Below are 22,591 nucleotides of genomic sequence, written 5' to 3'. Positions count from 1 at the left end.
AAGGGACCGGAAAGCTTTCCATTTCTTTCTGAGGACCATTCAGGTTCACCACGCCAGTTCCATCTCTCCATAACGACACCCCTTCATTTTTGACTCTAGCTTACTTGGGAACCCCCCAGCAAATCCCGATTAATGTTGGAAGGGGACAGGAATGATAGAATCATAGAGCTGGAAGGAACCTCCTGGGTCATCTAGTCCAACCCCCTGCACCATGCAGGACACTCACATCCCAATCGCTCATCTACTGTCACCTGCCACCCCCTTGAGCCTCCACAGAATCAGCCTCTCGGTCAGATGGCTCTCCAGCCTCTGTTTAGAAATCTCCAATGATTGAGAACCCAGGCAGTCTCCTCTCCCCACCCCACCTGGGCTTCTGTCTTTGGTTCCAGGGTGAAATCTTTTTTCTCTCCTACAAGTGTCCTCTAGATGGGGTGGGTGTGGGTGTGGGCTCTTGGCCTCTCTTGGGGCCAACCAAAACGAGGAAAGGAGGGTGGGAGAAGGTCTCCCCGTACCTTGTGCCACAGACTTTCTAACCAGTGCCCCCTGCCGTGCTTTCTCCCCCAGGGGGTGCCACTGGACACCAGCAAGCTGCCCGCCGACCAGAGGCTCCCTCCGTACCCGTACAGCCAGCCTGGCTTTCTCCTGCAACAGAGCCCAAAGCCCCTCCACCACCAGCAGGCCCAGGGCGTGGGGGCCTCGCAGCCCGGGCGGCAGCTGCCCCCTCCCACGCACATGCCAGCGCAGTGCCCGTACCCCACGCATTACCAGCCCAATTCTGCACTTCAGCACCAGCTCAACCAGCCGCTGGGTGACTTCGGCCTGGGCAGTGTAAGTCTTCACTTGGTTATTGGGGTTTCTCATCGAAAGGACTAGGCAGACAGTGGCGGAGAACCCCGGAGGGCTCCTGCCAGACCGAGGAAGCAGTTGATGCAACCTCTGTTTGTGGGCACATCTCACTCTTTCTCAGCCAGGGCTCCCATGGGGGTCCCTCCATTGGCCAGACTTAAGTGTTGAGGTGAGACCTCTGCTGGCCTTGGGTTGCAACTGCTCGATCCGGATTCCCCCTGCTGGTTTTGAGGAGCAGAGAGCAAGGTTGCAGCCGCAGGAAGCAGAAATCTGAATCTGGTCTTCCGGGAGAGGAGGAGGGCGCCTGCTAGACGGGGCAACGGAGCCGTCACACCTGTTTGGCCAGAGGAGGAGGGGAGTCAGGGAAGGGAACCGTGATCGTGGTCCTCCCGGATCATTCAGGCCGTCACGTTCCTCCTGATCGAAACGCACCTTAGGGGAATTCTTGGCTTGAGCAAAACAATACAGATCTCTGCGTGTTTGGGTTTATGAGCGAACCGTGGAGAGAGAGGAAGAAATGTTCCCATGCGGGTTAGAAGAACCCCCTCACCCCGGACCCTTCCCTTCATCTCTCCTTCCTTCCCCACACAGTTTGATCAGTACGGCATGGGGGAGAACACGCCGGGGGGCTTCGGATTCAACAACGCCTTCGCGGACGACCTGAGTGCCTTAAACTACCCCATGGGGGACAACATGGGCCTGTCGGGGGGCGGCGGCAGCAACACGCATGACCCCCACCTGCTCAACCGCCAGAACCTGAGCCACTGCAGCCGCCACGGCCCCATCCCCAACATCATCCTCACAGGTATTTGGGGGGTGGGGGGTTTGAAGGGAGGGGAGGGTCAGGTTTCCACTGGGGGTGGGGGGTCAAGGCAGTGGGTCACGCATTGACTGGGATGGCCCAGGAGAGCCTGATCTTCTCGGATCTTGAAAGCTCACCCAGGGGCCAGCCAGTCCCTCTGCAGGGCCAGCCACAGGGCAGGGAGGACGAGGCCTTCCCCTCATAAGGACACAGGAGAGCCCTGCTGGGTCAGACCAGGGAGGGTCCCTCCAGTCCAGCCTCCTGCCTCACCCAGGGGCCAGCCAGTCCCTCTGCAGGGCCAGCCACAGGGCAGGGAGGACGAGGCCTTCCCCTCATAAGGACACAGGAGAGCCCTGCTGGGTCAGACCAGGGAGGGTGCCTCCAGTCCAGCCTCCTGCCTCACCCAGGGGCCAGCCAGTCCCTCTGCAGGGCCAGCAACAGGGCAGGGAGGCCGAGGCCTTCCCCTCATAAGGACACAGGAGAGCCCTGCTGGGTCAGACCAGGGAGGGTCCCTCCAGTCCAGCCTCCTGCCTCACACAGGGGCCAGCCAGTCCCTCTGCAGGGCCAGCCACAGGGCAGGGAGGCCGAGGCCTTCCCCTCATAAGGACACAGGAGAGCCCTGCTGGGTCAGACCAGGGAGGGTCCCTCCAGTCCAGCCTCCTGCCTCACCCAGGGGCCAGCCAGTCCCTCTGCAGGGCCAGCAACAGGGCAGGGAGGCCGAGGCCTTCCCCTCATGAGGACACAGGAGAGCCCTGCTGGGTCAGACCAGGGAGGGTCCCTCCAGTCCAGCCTCCTGACTCACACAGGGGCCAGCCAGTCCCTCTGCAGGGCCAGCCACAGGGCAGAGAGGCCGAGGCCTTCCCCTCCTAAGGACACAGGAGAGCCCTGCTAGGTCAGACCAGGGAGGGTCCCTCCAGTCCAGCCTCCTGCCTCACACAGGGGCCAGCCAGTCCCTCTGCAGGGCCAGCCACAGGGCAGGAAGGCTGAGGCCTTCCCCTCATAAGGACACAGGAGAGCCCTGCTGGGTCAGACCAGGGAGGGTCCCTCCAGTCCAGCCTCCTGCCTCACCCAGGGGCCAGCCAGTCCCTCTGCAGGGCCAGCCACAGGGCAGGGAGGCCGAGGCCTTCCCCTCATAAGGACACAGGAGAGCCCTGCTGGGTCAGACCAGGGAGGGTGCCTCCAGTCCAGCCTCCTGCCTCACCCAGGGGCCAGCCAGTCCCTCTGCAGGGCCAGCAGCAGGGCAGAGAGGCCGAGGCCTTCCCCTCATAAGGACACAGGAGAGCCCTGCTGGGTCAGACCAGGGAGGGTCCCTCCAGTCCAGCCTCCTGCCTCACCCAGGGGCCAGCCAGTCCCTCTGCAGGGCCAGCCACAGGGCAGGGAGGCCGAGGCCTTCCCCTCCTAAGGACACAGGAGAGCCCTGCTGGGTCAGACCGAGGAGGGTCCCTCCAGCCTCCTGCCTCACCCAGGGGCCAGCCAGTCCCTCTGCAGGGCCAGCAACAGGGCAGGGAGGCTGAGGCCTTCCCCTCATAAGGACACAGGAGAGCCCTGCTGGGTCAGACCAGGGAGGGTCCCTCCAGTCCAGCCTCCTGCCTCACCCAGGGGCCAGCTAATCCCTCTGCAGGGCCAGCAACAGGGCAGGGAGGCCGAGGCCTTCCCCTCATAAGGACACAGGAGAGCCCTGCTGGGTCAGACCAGGGAGGGTCCCTCCAGTCCAGCCTCCTGCCTCACCCAGGGGCCAGCCAGTCCCTCTGCAGGGCCAGCAACAGGGCAGGGAGGCCGAGGCCTTCCCCTCATTAGGACACAGGAGAGCCCTGCTGGGTCAGACCAGGGAGGGTCCCTCCAGTCCAGCCTCCTGCCTCACCCAGGGGCCAGCCAGTCCCTCTGCAGGGCCAGCAACAGGGCAGGGAGGCCGAGGCCTTCCCCTCATAAGGACACAGGAGAGCCCTGCTGCGTCAGACCAGGGAGGGTCCCTCCAGTCCAGCCTCCTGCCTCACCCTGGGGCCAGCCAGTCCCTCTGCAGGGCCAGCAACAGGGCAGGGAGGCCGAGGCCTTCCCCTCATTAGGACACAGTAGAGCCCTGCTGGGTCAGACCAGGGAGGGTCCCTCCAGTCCAGCCTCCTGCCTCACCCAGGGGCCAGCCAGTCCCTCTGCAGGGCCAGCAACAGGGCAGGGAGGCCCAGGCCTTCCCCTCATAAGGACACAGGAGAGCCCTGCTGGGTCAGACCAGGGAGGGTCCCTCCAGTCCAGCCTCCTGCCTCACCCAGGGGCCAGCCAGTCCCTCTGCAGGGCCAGCAACAGGGCAGGGAGGCCAAGGCCTTCCCCTCATAAGGACACAGGAGAGCCCTGCTGGGTCAGACCAGGGAGGGTCCCTCCAGTCCAGCCTCCTGCCTCACCCAGGGGCCAGCCAGTCCCTCTGCAGGGCCAGCAACAGGGCAGGGAGGCCGAGGCCTTCCCCTCATAAGGACACAGGAGAGCCCTGCTGGGTCAGACCAGGGAGGGTCCCTCCAGTCCAGCCTCCTGCCTCACCCAGGGGCCAGCCAGTCCCTCTGCAGGGCCAGCAACAGGGCAGGGAGGTCGAGGCCTTCCCCTCATAAGGACACAGGAGAGCCCTGCTGGGTCAAGCCAGGGAGGGTCCTTCTAGTCCAGCCTCCTGCCTCACCCAGGGGCCAGCCAGTCCCTCTGCAGGGCCAGCAACAGGGCAGGGAGGCCGAGGCCTTCCCCTCATAAGGACACAGGAGAGCCCTGCTGGGTCAAGCCAGGGAGGGTCCTTCTAGTCCAGCCTCCTGCCTCACCCAGGGGCCAGCCAGTCCCTCTGCAGGGCCAGCAACAGGGCAGGGAGGCCGAGGCCTTCCCCTCATAAGGACACAGGAGAGCCCTGCTGGGTCAGACCAGGGAGGGTCCCTCCAGTCCAGCCTCCTGCCTCACCCAGGGGCCAGCCAGTCCCTCTGCAGGGCCAGCAACAGGGCAGGGAGGCCCAGGCCTTCCCCTCATAAGGACACAGGAGAGCCCTGCTGGGTCAGACCAGGGAGGGTCCCTCCAGTCCAGCCTCCTGCCTCACCCAGGGGCCAGCCAGTCCCTCTGCAGGGCCAGCAACAGGGCAGGGAGGCCAAGGCCTTCCCCTCATAAGGACACAGGAGAGCCCTGCTGGGTCAGACCAGGGAGGGTCCCTCCAGTCCAGCCTCCTGCCTCACCCAGGGGCCAGCCAGTCCCTCTGCAGGGCCAGCAACAGGGCAGGGAGGCCGAGGCCTTCCCCTCATAAGGACACAGGAGAGCCCTGCTGGGTCAGACCAGGGAGGGTCCCTCCAGTCCAGCCTCCTGCCTCACCCAGGGGCCAGCCAGTCCCTCTGCAGGGCCAGCAACAGGGCAGGGAGGTCGAGGCCTTCCCCTCATAAGGACACAGGAGAGCCCTGCTGGGTCAAGCCAGGGAGGGTCCTTCTAGTCCAGCCTCCTGCCTCACCCAGGGGCCAGCCAGTCCCTCTGCAGGGCCAGCAACAGGGCAGGGAGGCCGAGGCCTTCCCCTCATAAGGACACAGGAGAGCCCTGCTGGGTCAAGCCAGGGAGGGTCCTTCTAGTCCAGCCTCCTGCCTCACCCAGGGGCCAGCCAGTCCCTCTGCAGGGCCAGCAACAGGGCAGGGAGGCCGAGGCCTTCCCCTCATAAGGACACAGGAGAGCCCTGCTGGGTCAGACCAGGGAGGGTCCCTCCAGTCCAGCCTCCTGCCTCACACAGGGGCCAGCCAGTCCCTCTGGAGGTAGGTGAGGTTGGAAGAGCTCTGACAGAACTGCTTTCTGAGACCAGCCCAAGGCCACCCAGTTGCTAGCTCCCAGTAACCTAAGACCAGGCCTGCTGGGTCAGACCGGTGGTCCATGTAGTCCAGCAACCTTTCTCATAGAGTGACCTGCCAGTTCGTCTAGAGGTCCCAGGCCTTACCCTGATATCCCCTCCTTTCTCTGCGAGTCAGAGACTTAGGGCTTCTGAATGTGGTGGTTTCCCTTCAGCCACCGTGGCTGGCAGCCCCTGACAGACCTCACCTCCAAGTATCTATCCAGTCCTCTTTTCAATCTGTTTATTCCTGCCTGTCGCCCTGGAGGGCCCACGAGCAGAGAGCAAAAGGTATTGCCAGGATTCATGATGCCCCACATGTTTTATCAGCAGCTGTCTTTGGGGGCCTCTGTTACTGAAAGACTTCCCCTGAGTCTGCCTGTGGGTGAAACCCTTAGTGGAGTTTTCAGCTGAGTTATATAATACAATGAGCCTCTTGTGGTACAGAGTGGTAAGGCAGCAGACATGCAGTCTGAAAGCTCTGCCCATGAGGCTGGTAGTTCGATCCCAGCAGCCGGCTCAAGGTTGACTCAGCCTTCCATCCTTCCGAGGTCGGTCAAATGAGTACCCAGCTTGCTGGGGGGTAAACGGTAATGACTGGGGAAGGCACTGGCAAACCACCCCGTATTGAGTCTGCCATGAAAACGTTAGAGGGCATCACCCCAAGGGTCAGACATGACCCGGTGCTTGCACAGGGAATACCTTTACCTTTACCTTTAATATAATACATGACTTTTCCCCCCTGCGTCTGTGGCCTCTGCCTTCTTTTTCTCTTAGTGACTAGTGTAGCCATTCTTTTTTTCTCCTGGGACAATAGCAGCCCTTCCCCCCATGTTGCTGCCTTGTACTGATATCCAGCTGTTTGCCACAGCTGGATGGGAAGACTCCCTTTGCTCTGCATGAAGGACTTTCTCCTCCATGAATCCGTCTGCCCCCCTTCAGAGCCCTCTATGCTTGTGGTTCTCACCCTGCCCTCCCTCAGAAGGCCACTGTTTGAATAACAGTGGAACTCACTGCCACTTGATAGGAGAAGGAACAAATTGGGGAGGGGGCTGTAGTGGCTAAGAGCAGCAATCCCTAACGTAGAGAACCAGGTTTGTTTCCCCACTCCTCCACATGCAGCTGGCTGGGTGACCTTGGGCTAGTCACAGTTCTTACAGAGCTCTGTTAGCCCCACCTACCTCACACAGTGTCCGCTGTGGGGAGAAGAAGGGAAAGCGATTGTACGCTGCTTTGAGACTCCTCTAGGTAGTGAAAAGCAGGGTATAAAACCCAACTTTTCACAGTCAGCGTAGTTCAGCAGTGGAATCGGCTGCCTAAGGAGGTGGGGAGCTCCCCCTCACTGGCAGTCTTCAAGCAACATCTTACTTATCCTGAATGTTTGAGGCTGATCCTGTATTGAGAAGGTGGCAGGACTTGATGGCCTGTCTGGCCCCTTCTAGCTATGACTCTATGAGCATCAGCTGGTCAGACATCCTGGATTCTTGAGGCTGATCCTGCTTTGAGCAGAGGGTTGGACTAGATGGCCTGCACGACCCTTTATAACTCTAGAGTACTACTACTACTACTACTACTACTACTACTACTACTACTACTATTATTATTATTATTATTATTATTATTATTATTATTATTATTATTATTATTTAATTTTTAGACCGCCCTTCTCCAATAGGTCTCAGGGCAGTTTACAACATAGATAGTTAAAACACCATAAAATCCCCATAAAAACCCCAATTAACATCAACCAAAGTTACATATAACATATAGCGGCGGTGGTCACAATTCTGATCTTAGTTACCTGAGATTCCCCCCAAGTTCAGCCTGATTCTATGGACTCGTCATCTTCTTTTTCTTCTAAATGGCCAACCAGTAGGAGTTGAAGAACAGAGGGGAAAAAATCCACAAGAGGCAAGAACTGGAAGGATCGTCTTTCAGTCCAGAAAAGAAAAGAAAAAGATCTTATATGTTATATGTAACTTTTGTTGATGTTAATTGGGGTTTTTATAGGGATTTTATTGTGTTTTAACTATTTATGTTGTAAACCGCCCTGAGACCTATTTGGAGAAGGGCGGTCTAAACATTAAATAATAATAATAATAATCTTTTTGACCATACAAGGCAGTAAATCACGAAAGATACCACTTTCTCTAGAAGTCAAATTGCAAGCCCAAAACGAGCCTGTCATTGGGGAAGAATAGACTCCTTTGTAGTGGGCAAGCCACTAAGGGAAAAGGAAATAGTGAATGAAGATAGATTCAAGTGGGCCAACGTGTTGGGTTTGAAGCAGCAGCAAAAATTCTTAAAGGTCCAGGGGCACCTTTAAGAACACGAAAGCTCATCCCTTGAACAAAATGCGTAGCTCTTAAAGGTGCACCTTGTTCTAGTGAACGAAGAATCTCTCTAGCGATCAAATCCACATTTCAAATTTAAATTAAAGGCTTTTGTTAGGGTTTGTACCGTGCCTGTGCTTCCGCGGAGAGCACTGTTCTGTTGGAACAGGGCTGGCCAAACTATGGACTACAATTCCCACAAACCCCTGCCCACACACGTTCACGGGGATAGTGGTCCATGGACATCCGGAGAGCCACAGCATGGTCAGCCGTGCAGTAGAGCCCACTATGTGCTTGATAGGGGAGGACAGGCCTAAAGTGTGTCATTTAGATCAGGGGTAGTCAACCTGTGGTCCTCCAGATGTCCATGGACTACAATTCCCATGAGCCCCTGCCATGGCAGGGGTTCATGGGAATTGTAGTCCATGGACATCTGGAGGACCACAGGTTGACTATCCCTGATTTAGATTATTGTTGTTGTTGTATTTATTTATGATATATATTAATTCGTTCCATGTATTCCCCCCCCCCATGTTGTTGTATGTCAGGGGTAGTCAAACTGCGGCCCTCCAGATGTCCATGGACTACAATTCCCAAGAGCCCCTGCCAGCGAATGCTGGCAGGGGGCTCCTGGAAATTGTAGTCCATGGACATCTGGAGGGCCGCAGTTTGACTACCCCTGCTGTATGTAAACCGTCCTGAGCCATATGGAAGGGCAGCATAGAAATTGAATGAATGAATGAATGAATGAATGAATGAATGAATGAATGAGGATGTAAGCAAGATTTAAACCCCCCACCCCCCTTTCTCTGTTCCCTTCAGAGGATTCCCCTCCGGGCATCTCCAAAGAGATCGCCAACGTCTTGGCCAGCATGCCCGGTTTCGAAGTGGACCCCTCCCTGGGCCTGGACGAGGACCTGAAGATCGAGCCGCTCACCTTGGACGGACTCAACATGCTCAACGACCCCTACACCCTCCTGACCGACCCGGCTGTCGAGGACTCCTTCCGCACCGACCGGCTTTAGTGGGGGGGAGGGCGGCCCCGAGAACACCCGGCGAGGGCACGCCACCCCTCGCGAGCCGCGGAGAAACAAAACGGACGGTTCCCCCCGCCCGGAACGCCGGGCGTCGGGCGAGCAGGACATTGGGGGTGGGCGAGGGGTAGGGGGGAGGATCCGCGCGCCTGTTCCGACCGCAGCGCCTTCCCTCGAGAGATGACTGTGACTTCTGGCTCACGGCATGCGCCGGAATCAGATTGTACAGATTGCGAGCCAGGATTGCAAAGTACCGGAGGGGCTGGGGTTGGAGGGGATCCCTCCCAGAGCCCAGGTATAAGACCACGAGGAGAGCCCTGCTGGATCGGACCAGCGGTCCACCCAGTCCAATGTCCTGCCTCAGACAGGGGCCAACTAGTTCCTCTGCAGGGCCAGCAACAGGGCAGGGAGGCCGAGGCCTTCACCTCATAAGGACACAGGAGAGCCCTGCTGGGTCAGACCAGGGAGGGTCCCTCCAGTCCAGCCTCCTGCCTCACACAGGGGCCAGCCAGTCCCTCTGCAGGGCCAGCCACAGGGCAGGGAGGCCGAGGCCTTCCCCTCATAAGGACACAGGAGAGCCCTGCTGGGTCAGACCAGGGAGGGTCCCTCCAGTCCAGCCTCCTGCCTCACCCAGGGGAGAGCCAGTCCCTCTGCAGGGCCAGCCACAGGGCAGGGAGGCCGAGGCCTTCCCCTCATAAGGACACAGGAGAGCCCTGCTGGGTCAGACCAGGGAGGGTCACTCCAGTCCAGCCTCCTGCCTCACACAGGGGCCAGCCAGTCCCTCTGCAGGGCCAGCAACAGGGCAGGGAGGCCGAGGCCTTCCCCTCATAAGGACACAGGAGAGCCCTGCTGGGTCAGACCAGGGAGGGTCCCTCCAGTCCAGCCTCCTGCCTCACCCAGGGGCCAGCCAGTCCCTCAGCAGGGCCAGCAACAGGGCAGGGAGGCTGAGGCCTTCCCCTCATAAGGACACAGGAGAGCCCTGCTGGGTCAGACCAGGGAGGGTCCCTCCAGTCCAGCCTCCTGCCTCACACAGGGGCCAGCCAGTCCCCCTGCAGGGCCAGCAACAGGGCAGGGAGGCCGAGGCCTTCCCCTCATAAGAACATAAGGAGAGCCCTGCTGGGTCAGACCATGGAGGGCCCCTCCAGTCCAGCCTCCTGCCTCACCCAGGGGCCAGCCAGTCCCTCTGCAGGGCAGAAAGGCCAAGGCCTTCCCCTCATAAGAGCATCTGGAGAGATCAGGGAGGGTCCCTCCAGTCCAGCATCCCGTCTCATGCAATGACCAACCAGTCCCTCTGGAAGTCCAGCAGCAGGGCACAGAGGCTGAGGCCTTCCCCTGAGGTAGTCCCCGGCACCGGCACCCAGAGCTTGACTGCCTCTGAACATGGAGGTTCCCCTCCCATGGCCAGTAGCCGCCAATAGACCTGTCCTCCACGAATCTGATCTCTTCTTAAAGCCGTCTACCCCCTCTACTTCCTCCCCGCAGCCATCACTACATCCTCTGGCGACGAATTCCGGGGGAAGGGAAAGGGCCCCCAGGCTGCAAAGCAGGGCAAACGCCGCAATCCGTGGTCTCTTAGTCCTGATCCAGGGAGAGATTCTGGCAGTCAAAATCCACCGGATGATGCGTGGGTGGGGTGGGGAGGAATGGACTGCTATCGAAGAGTAGCATTTCAGTCTCCTTGCACCAAGGGATGGGTGTCGTTTGTGTGCGTGCGTGTGTATGCGTGTGTATGTGAGGCCAGTGTCTGTCCCCCAGTCCCAACTGGTTCATGCCATTTCTTTGCCCCTGTGTGTGTACACACGTACACACCTCCACAACTAGCTAGCGACTTGTACGTCACGGGTCAATGGGTAGGGCGGGCGGGAGGGGGACCCTTTTGCAAAATCATGTTTTTAAAATTCTGTACATAACTCTTCCGTCCACCCCGCCTGTCGCCCCGTCCCTCCCTTTCAGCTGCCATGTACAGGGGGGGGGAGAAGGTTCGGGGGGGGGGCGCGTCCTGTAAAGCACTTGTAACTTTGTATTCTTATTGTCTGGCGTCTGTACTTGAGTTGAGGGGGGGGCCGGGGGTGGATGGGGACTGGGGGGAGCGGCCCTCGCCCCCCCCACACCCTCCTCCCCTCCCCCCGCTACGAATGAGAAATCCCAGAGTGATTTTATTATTTTTTTTAAATATATTATATGTTAATTATAATAAGCCTCTGCCGTCGCGTGTGCTTCCTTGGGGCGGGCTGAGGAGATTCTAATAGTTTGGGGGCCGTCGGATCAGAGGTCGGTCCGGTCCTGCTTTCGGTTTACAGCGGAGCTGTTTAAAATACTGATAAGGATAATGAGGAAGAGCTGGGGTTTTGGTCCCCGAAGGAGTCTCAGAGCAGCTTCCAATCGCCTTCCCTTTCCTCTCCCCACAACAGACTCCCTGTGAGGGAGGGGAGGCTGAGAGAGCCCTGAGATTACTGAAGAAGAAGAAGAGCTGGTTCTTATATGCCGCTTTTCTCTACCTGAAGGAGTCTCCAAGCGGCTTACAGTCGCCTTCCCTTTCCTCTCCCCACAACAGGCACCCTGTGAGGGAGGGGAGGCTGAGAGAGCCCTGAGATTACTGAAGAAGAAGAAGAGCTGGTTCTTATATGCCGCTTTTCTCTACCTGAAGGAGTCTCCAAGCGGCTTACAGTCGCCTTCCCTTTCCTCTCCCCACAACAGGCACCCTGTGAGGGAGGGGAGGCTGAGAGAGCCCTGAGATTACTGAAGAAGAAGAAGAGTTGGCTCCTCTATGCCGCTTTTCTCTACCCGAAGGAGTCTCAAAGCGGCTTACAGTCGCCTTCCCTTTCCTCTCCCTGCAGCACACACCCTGCTTGTGGACTACAGTGAGCCCAAGAGAGCTCTGAGAGAACTGAGACTGGCCCAAGGTCACCCAGCTGGGGGAGGAGCGGAAAATCAACTCCAGTTCTCTAGGAGTTGTTAACTACCATTGTTAACCATGAAACCACGCTGGCTCTTTTGGTAGGATTGGGAGCCAGCGACGCCTAAAGGCATCAGGAAAAGCTATGCTGTTGGTGGAAGACCTGCCGGGTAACCTGACACATGTTTTCAGAGTCCTGGACCCTGATTTAAATGCTAGGACTCTGTGTTTGCCCATGTGCCTTCTGGAAGCTGCCCTGATTTAAACCTTATTTAAACCTCAGTTTCTTACTCAGAGCCTCTTGTGGTGCAGAGTGGTAAGGCAGCAGACATGCAGTCTGAAAGCTCTGCCCATGAGGCTGGGAGTTCGATCCCAGCAGCCAGCTCAAGGTTGACTCAGCCTTCCATCCTTCCGAGGTCGGTCAAATGAGGACCCAGCTTGCTTGCTGGGGGGTAAACGGCAATGACTGGGGAAGGCACTGGCAAACCACCCCATACTGAGTCTGCCAAGAAAACGCTGGAGGGCGTCACCCCAAGGGTCAGACATGACTAGGTGCTTGCACAGGGGATACCTTTACCTTCTTACTTAGCACTGACCCACCTGCTGGGCCATGGAGAGCTGGTGTTCCAGGCTCCAATCCAAAGGAGGCGCTGCCGGCGCGGAAGAGCACACGGTGAAAATCTCACCCGTCGGCATCATGTTCCGACCGGGTCGGCGGTCCCTTGCAGCAGAAGGATGAAGGAAGTCGCATTTCGCACGGGCAGCTAACTCAGGTGTTCTGCAGAAGAAAAGGAGCTAGTTTTTAGAAACAGCTTTTCCCTTCCTCTCCCCCCAAAAGGGGCCCTGCGACTTTGGTGGGGCTGAGAGAGCTTTGAGAGAACTGTTCTGCGAGAACAGCTCTGAGAGAACTGACAGGCCCAAGGGCACCCAGCTGGCTGCATGGGGAGGAGCGGGGAATCAAACCTGGTTCTCCAGATTAGAGGCCGCCATTCTTTACCCACATCACCACACTGGCTCCAAAGGCGGATTGCGGAGCGTGCGATGAAGAAGCGGTCAATGAGTTGGTTTTTATACCCCGCTAGTCACTGCCCGAAGGGGTCTCAGAGCGGCTGACCATCGCCTTCCCTTCCTCTCCGTGCCCTATGAGGTAGGTGGGGCTGAGAGAGCTTCGGGAGAAACTGCTCTGTGAGAACAGCTGTATCAGGACTGTGACTAGCCCAAGGTCACCCAGCTGGCTGCATGGAGAGGAGCAGGGAATCAAACCCAGCTCACCAGCCCTGTAGTAGGAACCCTGATCCCAATTTGAAAAAAGCCAAAAGCATTAGACCGATGGCTTCTACAAGGCTCATCGTCCCTGTGATGTTTTCAGGTGGGTAGCCCTGTTGGTGTGAAGCAGAAGAACAAAGCCAGAGTCCAGGGGCACCTTGAAGACTGACCAGGTGTAGTTCCTGGTGGAAACTTCACACAAATTTCAACAACCATTACATTTAAGGGGGGCCAGGAAAGGCTAATTGGCAGCCAGGTGCAGAAGTCACTGAGCAAGAATTATCAATGAGATTAGATTAATACCATTGGCAAGACCTGCAAACAGCCACATATTGCAAACAAATGAGTTAAACGGATGTGTGAGGACGGAATTCGAGTCCAGCAGCAGCTTTAATTCAAACGGAGTTTATTTTTTTGTGTGCGCACACAAATCTTCCGATATCAGGATGGAAAGAAGTCTCACGTGTGGACACAGAATGAGATTCATAGAATTGGGAGTGGGCCTAGAGGCCATCTAGTCCAACCCCCCGCTCAATACGCAGGATCAGCCAAACTGAAGCTCTCCAGATGCTTGTGGACTACAGTTCCCACTTGGCAGGGGCTCATGGAAATCTAAGCAGAGAAGATACTTGTATGCAAGACCACCAAGGAAGGCTTTGCGGAGGAAGGTAAGGGCCCAACCACCCCTGCTTTTCCCTTGCCTTGAAAACTCCTCTTTGGGGTCACCTTAAGTCTAAGGCAGGGTTGATACTTGGATGGGAGCCCACCAAGGAAGGCTCTGCACCTCTGTTTCTTACTTGCTTGAAGGACCCTTGCTGAGGGGCAGTTCTGTGCTGGCAGCTAAGCAGAATCAGTACTTGGAAGGGAGACCACCAAGCACGGCTCCGCAGAAGAAGGTGCCGGCAAACCCCCTCTGCTGCTCGTTTGCCTTGAAAGGTGGAAGCCTAACTGGGTCAGTTGGGAGACCACCAAGGAAGGCTCTATAGAGGAAGGCCATGGCAAGCCCTCTCTGCTTCTCAATACTCCATTGGTGGGATTGGTGTAAACTGGTTGCAACCTGAGGTCATTTCATGTACCTATGAACATTCCCCATGCGTTTGGAGCATTTCCTTGAGAGGCTAATGGTGTGAGGATGAAATCCTGGCTGAAATCCTAGTTCCTACTTCCTCTAATTCCTTCAGTCCGGGAAAAGCTTTGCTTAAAGCAGGGTATAACCCCACAGAGTCCCCCCTCCAAAGCAGCCGTTTTCTCCAGGGGAACTGATCTTGTCCACCCGGAGTCTGGCTGTAACAGTGGGAGATCTCCAGGCGCCACCTGGAGGCTGGCAACCCCGTGGCGGACCTAGGGCCCCCTACCCCACTCAGGTCCCTTCCCGGACTCTGCTTTCCCCATTCCCCAAATCTCCAGGCATTTCCCAACCAGAGTTGGCAACACCCCCCCCCCCCAAGCACGCCAGCCAGCTGCACAATTCAAGCCCTTGAGAAACATCAGCCAGGGGACGGGGGTGTGGGGTTGCCAGATCCAGGTCGGGAAACTCCTGGAGATTGGGAGATGGGGAGGACAGGGGCTTCGGGGGGGGGGGGGGGAATACCAAAGCAGCCGTGTCCTCCAGGGCAGGGGTAGTCAACCTGTGGTCCTCCAGATGTCCACGGACTTCAATTCCCACGAGCCCCTGCCAGCGTTTGCTGGCAGGGGCTCATGGGAATTGTAGTCCGTGGACGTCTGGAGGACCACAGGCTGATTACCCCTGCTCCAGGGGACTCTGAGCTCCGCAGTCTGGAGATGAGCTGTAATTCCGGGGGGATCCCCAAGTCCCACCTGGAGGCTGGAATTCCTGGAGGGATGGGGGAGTAAGGTTGCCAGATCCAGGTCGGGAAACTCCTGGGAAAGATTGGGGGGTCAGAGCTTGGGGCAATGCCGCAGAGTCTCCCCTCCCAAGCAGCCGTGTCCTCCAGGGGGACCGGATCTCTGCAGCCTGGAGAAGCGCTGCCATTCAGGGGGGGGGGGATCCCTGCCTAAACCCCCCCCCCGTGCCAACCCCCCATGTCCTCCGGGTCTCTGATCCGCGCAGCCCGGAGACGCGCTCCATCCATTCCCGCGGCGGCGAAGAAGCGCTCTGCGGGGCCCGGAGGCTTGCTCGGCTCCTCCTCCGCCTCGTCCTGGTCCTGCCAGCCTCGGCGGGGCCTCCCATCCGGCAGCGGGCGCTGGCGGAGGCCGGCGGCGGGGGGCGCGGAGCCAGGCGGGCCGGGGCGATGGCGTGCGCCGGTGGCGGCTAGCAGGAGCCCGGGCAGAGCAGGCGGAGCTCAGCAATCCAGCCAGGCTGCACGGCTGCACAGGTAGGACGAGGAGGAGGAGGAGGGAAGGGAGGGAATGCAGGGGGGGGGGGGCTGGCCCGGCTTGCACCCCCTCCCCAATTCCCCCAAGCCTGCCCTCCCTGCGCCAAGCGGGGCATTGCAACATCCAGCCCGCCTCCCGCCTTGCCCTCCCTGCAATTTCTTGCAAGCCCCCCAGGTCCGGATTCCCCCCCCCAGTCCTTTGGCCCCGGGATCCCCCTCTCCCCCCTGCGGGGCTGGCCTCACGCCCTTTCCCTCCCTCCCTCCCCCCGGGCATTGCGAAAGGGACCCGGAGCGACAGGGCGGTCCCCTCCCCTCCCCGGCCCCTGGCGCTTTGGAGAGGGACGGAAGGCGCCCCCGCCTGCCATTAGGGGAGGAAGAAGAGCCCCAGGGCAGTTTTGGGCAGGCTGGACCCCCCAGGGCTTTGGGGAGAAGGTGGGTCTTATTAGAGGACGGGGACCCTTATGGCATTGGATCCTATGGCAGTTTCGGGGAAGGGGGATCTAATGGCGATTTGGGGGGAAGGTGGACACGGTGGTATTTGGGGGGGGGGGCTGGATCCTGTGTTAGTTTTGGAAGGGTGGACCCTATGAGCATTTGGGGAGGATCCTGTCCAGCCCTCCACGGCTGCCTCTGACCTGTTGTTGCTGAAGACAACCCCCCCCCCCAAGTTCTTGGGCAGCTATAGGGCATCCCCCACCCCTTCATCCCCTTCCATCACTCCCCTTTTTGGGGAAGGGCTTTGGCCTCTTTCGAGCACCTTTCCTGCTCTGGCTTTTGCTTTTCCTTAAGTTCTCTTCCCACCCCACCCCCCATGTTTTCGGGGACTGGACGCTCTTTCCCCGCATTGCCCCGTCAGGATCTGGAAAGGCTCCGTGGGCCTTTCCGAAGATGCTTTGGGGGAGGAATATTTAAGGACCCCCACCCCGGCAAGCGGTAATTTTCCTGCCCTCCCTTCCTCTGGCCAGACACCCTGATATCCCCCCCCCCTTTCCTTCTCCCCATAAAGATCTGGATAACTTCACCGACCTCCCAAATATTCAAAGGAGTTGTTTACCTTTAGCACTACACAGATTTAAAGGAAGAGAATCTAAAGAAATTGGGTGAAAAGCCCACAAATCCTCCGTCCCTCTGCTAAAACATACCTCGCTATAATCATCATTTATATTATTATTAGTAGCATATTATTATTATTGATAGATGTGAGGCATGCCCCTAATTCTTAGGAATTTGCCAAGTTCTATTGCATATCTAAGTTCTGAGCGGAATATTTACACCCTCCCCATCTGCCTCAGCCCACTGGTGCCTGATGATGCCCCGGTTACTGGGCGACTACGGGGCTCCCCCTTCATCTCCTCCCACTGGCTGGACCCCCCCTCTTTCAAATTCCCCTCCCCCTTTCCACTGAGTGCTTTGACTCTTGAAGTCTAGGAAAGCTATTCCGGATTATTTCAACTTCTTTGCCCCGTGGAACTCACTGCCACCAGACGTGGCGGCTGCCGCTGGCTTAGATGGATTTGCAAGGGAGGGGTCCATAGGTACGCCTCTAACTCTGCCAAGACCTGTTGTTTCTGATGAGACCCCAGATACTGGGTGCCCCCCTTCGTCTCCTGCCATCGCTTCCCTTTGGCTGGACCCTCCCACCCCACACAATGCCTGCACCCCGAATGCCCCCTACTTCCTGGGACAGGGCACCCCACCCCTGCCCTGTTGGGTTCCCTTGCATCGTTTAGGGGGCAACTCCCCCCACCCCTAAATTTTTGACAGAGGCATTGATCCCCATCATTCCCCATCATCCCCCCCCCTCCACCAATAATTCTAGCTCCGCAATCTGTTCCTTTATCATCCCCACCAACTCTCACAGGTTTCTGTTCCCTCTTTTGTAAACATTTCCTGTCAACAGAGCTTCGCATATTTAACCCCCCCAATTCTCCCTGGAATACAGATTCCTTAGACCCGTGCCAAACCGGCGTTTTGAACCGTCCCGGTCGCTTTTGAGCATTGAGGCGTCTTGAGTGTGTTGAGTCTTGAAGCGCAGGGAAGCTATTCCTGGTTATTTGAAACCTCCGTGGCTTGTGGAACTAACGGCCACAACATGCAGCCACCACCACAGCTGGCTTGGATGGGTGTGAAAGGGAGCTGGGCCCGTTTGTGGGAGAAAAGATCCAGCAGCGGTGACTAGGCGTGGGAACTCTGGGTCAGCAGCCGAATTCCTCTGTTAGGTTGATGGTGGCCTGTGAGGGTTGCCACGCCAGGGACATTTTGAAACCGCAACTTCCTTGCTTAGGCTTCTGGAATCTGATGAGATCGGCCTAGCTTGGGCCTCTGTCAGACGCTGGGCCAAATAAACAGGTCCTTGAGGCCTACAGACAGTGGCACCAGCTTGTGGCCTCTTCCGTGGTATCTGACTGGCCACGGGAGGTGAGACTTGACAGACCTGTGGTCTGATCCAGCACAGCCTTCTTTGGTAAGACCTTCCGGTCGTAGGGGCTGCTAGTTAGAAGTAGAGCCTCCGTACTCAGAGGCAGTCTACCTCTGTGTTGGCTGAGATCAGGCGACACACGGAAGGGGATGTCTGCTTGCCTTGAGGCCTCCGGGACATGCCTCCTGTGGAGGTGTTCGTCTGGCAGACCGGATGATGGGCGGGATCCGCGGCCTTTCGGACTGTCCCCGCCGGGGCTTTCGCTTAGGGTGATGTGAAGGTGGTTATTTGAACTGCACCTCTGCCCTGAATCCTGGGATTGTCTTGCTTATGGCTGTTTTTTGGGGAAGCAGGGCTGGTGGGGCCAGAGAGACCAGACGGGCCAGGTGCGCGGATGTATGCGGGAGGGCGTCACCGACTTCTGCCTGGTTTTGGGGTGTGGGTTAGCAGCGTACGTTTGCTGTTCCGGGTTCTTTTCGGCTTCTCCTTCCTCCCCCTTTTTTAAATAGCTGCAGCAGTTCCCCTCCACACCCCTTCGTTTCCTGATGTCCTCCTCACTTCTGGATGGGGAAATCTTGGCTGTGAATGACTTCCTCTCCCTCCTTGGGCCTGTTCTTCTCCTCTAAACCACTTCCTCTTCCTACTTCTCCCCCCCCCCCCCCCAGAAAGATCGGACCCAGCCAGCTTTGAGGTGTCCTTGAATTTTCACTTTTAAGGCCGCGAATTCAAGATTTGTTTTCTTCCCCTTGCCCTCCAGAAACTGTGTGCACAGGCGGATAGATGGGGAAAGATACTTCCGTTTTTTAGGCGTGCAGGAATTTACCCTTTGCTTATTTCTCATTTTCTCTGTGGACTTTCTCTTGGCCTGTTCTTGGCACCAGAGAGGAAATGGAAATGCGATGTGCCTTCCGTGGGCCTTGTGACAACACAGTCCAGGACAGGACCTGGCAGCACAGAGCCTGCCCTGTCCCCTTGACAGAGTTCAGGCCACCGAGCAATTTCGTGTTTGGCCGCTGCTGATATCCAGGAAAGAAAGAAATTCCCCTCATAAGGACACAGGAGAGCCCTGCTGGGTCAGACCAGGGAGGGTCCCTCCAGTCCAGCCTCCTGCCTCACCCAGGGGCCAGCCAGTCCCTCTGCAGGGCCAGCCACAGGGCAGGGAGGCCGAGGCCTTCCCCTCATAAGGACACAGGAGAGCCCTGCTGGGTCAGACCAGGGAGGGTCCCTCCAGTCCAGCCTCCTGCCTCACACAGGGGCCAGCCAGTCCCTCTGCAGGGCCAGCCACAGGGCAGGGAGGCCGAGGCCTTCCCCTCATAAGGACCCAGGAGAGCCCTGCTGGGTCAGACCAGAGAGGGTCTCTCCAGTCCAGCCTCCTGCCTCACACAGGGGCCAGCCAGTCCCTCTGCAGGGCCAGCCACAGGGCAGGGAGGCCGAGGCCTTCCCCTCATAAGGACACAGAAGAGCCCTGCTGGGTCAGACCAGAGAGGGTCCCTCCAGTCCAGCCTCCTGCCTCACACAGGGGCCAGCCAGTCCCTCTGAAGGGCCAGCAACAGGGCAGGGAGGCCGAGGCCTTCCCCTCATAAGGACACAGAAGAGCCCTGCTGGGTCAGACCAGGGAGGGTCCCTCCAGTCCAGCCTCCTGCCTCACACAGGGGCCAGCCAGTCCCTCTGCAGGGCCAGCCACAGGGCAGGGTGGCCGAGGCCTTCCCCTCATAAGGACACAGGAGAGCCCTGCTGGGTCAGACCAGGGAGGGTCCCTCCAGTCCAGCCTCCTGCCTCACCCAGGGGCCAGCCAGTCCCTCTGCAGGGCCAGCAACAGGGCAGGGAGGCCGAGGCCTTCCCCTCATAAGGACACAGAAGAGCCCTGCTGGGTCAGACCAGGGAGGGTCCCTCCAGTCCAGCCTCCTGCCTCACCCAGGGGCCAGCCAGTCCCTCTGCAGGGCCAGCCACAGGGCAGGGAGGCCGAGGCCTTCCCCTCATAAGGACACAGGAGAGCCCTGCTGGGTCAGACCAGGGAGGGCCCTCCAGTCCAGCCTCCTGCCTCACCCAGGGGCCAGCCAGTCCCTCTGCAGGGCCAGCAACAGGGTAGGGAGGCCGAGGCCTTCCCCTCCTAAGGACACAGGAGAGCCCTGCTGGGTCAGACCAGGGAGGGCCCTCCAGTCCAGCCTCCTGCCTCACACAGGGGCCAGCCAGTCCCTCTGCAGGGCCAGCAACAGGGCAGGGGGGCCGAGGCCTTCCCCTCATAAGGACACAGGAGAGCCCTGCTGGGTCTGACCAGGGAGGGTCCCTCCAGTCCAGCCTCCTGCCTCACCCAGGGGCCAGCCAGTCCCTCTGCAGGGCCAGCAACAGGGCAGGGAGGCCGAGGCCTTCCCCTCATAAGGACACTGGAGAGCCCTGCTGGGTCAGACCAGGGAGGGTCCCTCCAGTCCAGCCTCCTGCCTCACACAGGGGCCAGCCAGTCCCTCTGCAGGGCCAGCAACAGGGCAGGGAGGCCGAGGCCTTCCCCTCATAAGGACACAGGAGAGCCCTGCTGGGTCAGACCAGGGAGGGTCCCTCCAGTCCAGCCTCCTGCCTCACACAGGGGCCAGCCAGTCCCTCTGCAGGGCCAGCAACAGGGCAGGGTGGCCGAGGCCTTCCCCTCATAAGGACACAGGAGAGCCCTGCTGGGTCAGACCAGGGAGGGTCCCTCCAGTCCAGCCTCCTGCCTCACCCAGGGGCCAGCCAGTCCCTCTGCAGGGCCAGCAACAGGGCAGGGAGGCCGAGGCCTTCCCCTCATAAGGACACAGAAGAGCCCTGCTGGGTCAGACCAGGGAGGGTCCCTCCAGTCCAGCCTCCTGCCTCACCCAGGGGCCAGCCAGTCCCTCTGCAGGGCCAGCCACAGGGCAGGGAGGCCGAGGCCTTCCCCTCATAAGGACACAGGAGAGCCCTGCTGGGTCAGACCAGGGAGGGCCCTCCAGTCCAGCCTCCTGCCTCACCCAGGGGCCAGCCAGTCCCTCTGCAGGGCCAGCAACAGGGTAGGGAGGCCGAGGCCTTCCCCTCCTAAGGACACAGGAGAGCCCTGCTGGGTCAGACCAGGGAGGGCCCTCCAGTCCAGCCTCCTGCCTCACACAGGGGCCAGCCAGTCCCTCTGCAGGGCCAGCAACAGGGCAGGGGGGCCGAGGCCTTCCCCTCATAAGGACACAGGAGAGCCCTGCTGGGTCTGACCAGGGAGGGTCCCTCCAGTCCAGCCTCCTGCCTCACCCAGGGGCCAGCCAGTCCCTCTGCAGGGCCAGCAACAGGGCAGGGAGGCCGAGGCCTTCCCCTCATAAGGACACTGGAGAGCCCTGCTGGGTCAGACCAGGGAGGGTCCCTCCAGTCCAGCCTCCTGCCTCACACAGGGGCCAGCCAGTCCCTCTGCAGGGCCAGCAACAGGGCAGGGAGGCCAAGGCCTTCCCCTCATAAGGACACAGGAGAGCCCTGCTGGGTCAGACCAGGGAGGGTCCCTCCAGTCCAGCCTCCTGCCTCACCCAGGGGCCAGCCAGTCCCTCTGCAGGGCCAGCAACAGGACAGGGAGGCCGAGGCCTTCCCCTCATAAGGACACTGGAGAGCCCTGCTGGGTCAGACCAGGGAGGGTCCCTCCAGTCCAGCCTCCTGCCTCACACAGGGGCCAGCCAGTCCCTCTGCAGGGCCAGCAACAGGGCAGGGAGGCCAAGGCCTTCCCCTCATAAGGACACAGGAGAGCCCTGCTGGGTCAGACCAGGGAGGGTCCCTCCAGTCCAGCCTCCTGCCTCACACAGGGGCCAGCCAGTCCCTCTGCAGGGCCAGCAACAGGGCAGGGTGGCCGAGGCCTTCCCCTCATAAGGACACAGGAGAGCCCTGCTGGGTCAGACCAGGGAGGGTCCCTCCAGTCCAGCCTCCTGCCTCACCCAGGGGCCAGCCAGTCCCTCTGCAGGGCCAGCAACAGGGCAGGGAGGCCAAGGCCTTCCCCTCATAAGGACACAGGAGAGCCCTGCTGGGTCAGGCCAGGGAGGTTCCCTCCAGTCCAGCCTCCTGCCTCACCCAGGGGCCAGCCAGTCCCTCTGCAGGGCCAGCAACAGGGCAGGGTGGCCGAGGCCTTCCCCTCATAAGGACACAGGGGAGCCCGGCTGGGTCAGACCAGGGAGGGTCCCTCCAGTCCAGCCTTCTGCCTCACACAGGGGCCAGCCAGTCCCTCTGCAGGGCCAGCCACAGGGCAGGGAGGCCGAGGCCTTCCCCTCATAAGGACACAGGAGAGCCCGGCTGGGTCAGACCAGGGAGGGTCCCTCCAGTCCAGCCTCCTGCCTCACCCAGGGGCCAGCCAGTCCCTCTGCAGGGCCAGCAACAGGGCAGGGAGGCCGAGGCCTTCCCCTCATAAGGTCACAGGAGAACCCTGCTGGGTCAGACCAGGGAGGGTCCCTCCAGTCCAGCCTCCTGCCTCACCCAGGGGCCAGCCAGTCCCTCTGCAGGGCCAGCAACAGGGCAGGGAGGCCGAGGCCTTCCCCTCATAAGGACACAGGAGAGCCCTGCTGGGTCAGACCAGGGAGGGTCCCTCCAGTCCAGCCTCCTGCCTCACCCAGGGGCCAGCCAGTCCCTCTGCAGGGCCAGCAACAGGGCAGGGAGGCCGAGGCCTTCCCCTCATAAGGTCACAGGAGAACCCTGCTGGGTCAGACCAGGGAGGGTCCCTCCAGTCCAGCCTCCTGCCTCACCCAGGGGCCAGCCAGTCCCTCTGCAGGGCCAGCAACAGGGCAGGGAGGCCGAGGCCTTCCCCTCATAAGGACACAGGAGAGCCCTGCTGGGTCAGACCAGGGAGGGTCCCTCCAGTCCAGCCTTCTGCCTCACACA

At 59.6% G+C, this 22,591-nt stretch overlaps 2 protein-coding genes across 3 annotated transcripts in view; both read left to right on the top strand.

The window, feature by feature from the left end:
- Positions 1 to 11,033, top strand: part of CRTC2 (CREB regulated transcription coactivator 2) — a 53,224-nt gene extending 42,191 nt beyond the window's left edge. For both annotated transcript variants that reach the window (XM_077321356.1, XM_077321345.1), the window contains 3 exons: positions 565 to 828; positions 1,438 to 1,651; positions 8,624 to 11,033. In XM_077321356.1, the coding sequence (XP_077177471.1) occupies positions 565 to 828; positions 1,438 to 1,651; positions 8,624 to 8,826 (681 nt within the window). In that variant the 3' untranslated portion in view covers positions 8,827 to 11,033. The remainder of the gene's footprint in view (positions 1 to 564; positions 829 to 1,437; positions 1,652 to 8,623) is intronic.
- Positions 11,034 to 15,175: 4,142 nt separating this feature from the next.
- Positions 15,176 to 22,591, top strand: part of DENND4B (DENN domain containing 4B) — a 78,318-nt gene continuing 70,902 nt past the window's right edge. Inside the window, exon 1 of the mRNA XM_077321330.1 lies at positions 15,176 to 15,333. The gene's annotated coding sequence lies outside the window, so the exon portion shown is untranslated. The remainder of the gene's footprint in view (positions 15,334 to 22,591) is intronic.

Source organism: Paroedura picta, chromosome 1 (genome assembly GCF_049243985.1).
Source record: "Paroedura picta isolate Pp20150507F chromosome 1, Ppicta_v3.0, whole genome shotgun sequence".
Taxonomy (NCBI): Eukaryota; Metazoa; Chordata; class Lepidosauria; order Squamata; family Gekkonidae; genus Paroedura; species Paroedura picta.
The sequence above is the reverse complement of the archived record's forward strand: the minus strand, read 5'-3'. Positions and strand labels throughout refer to the sequence as shown.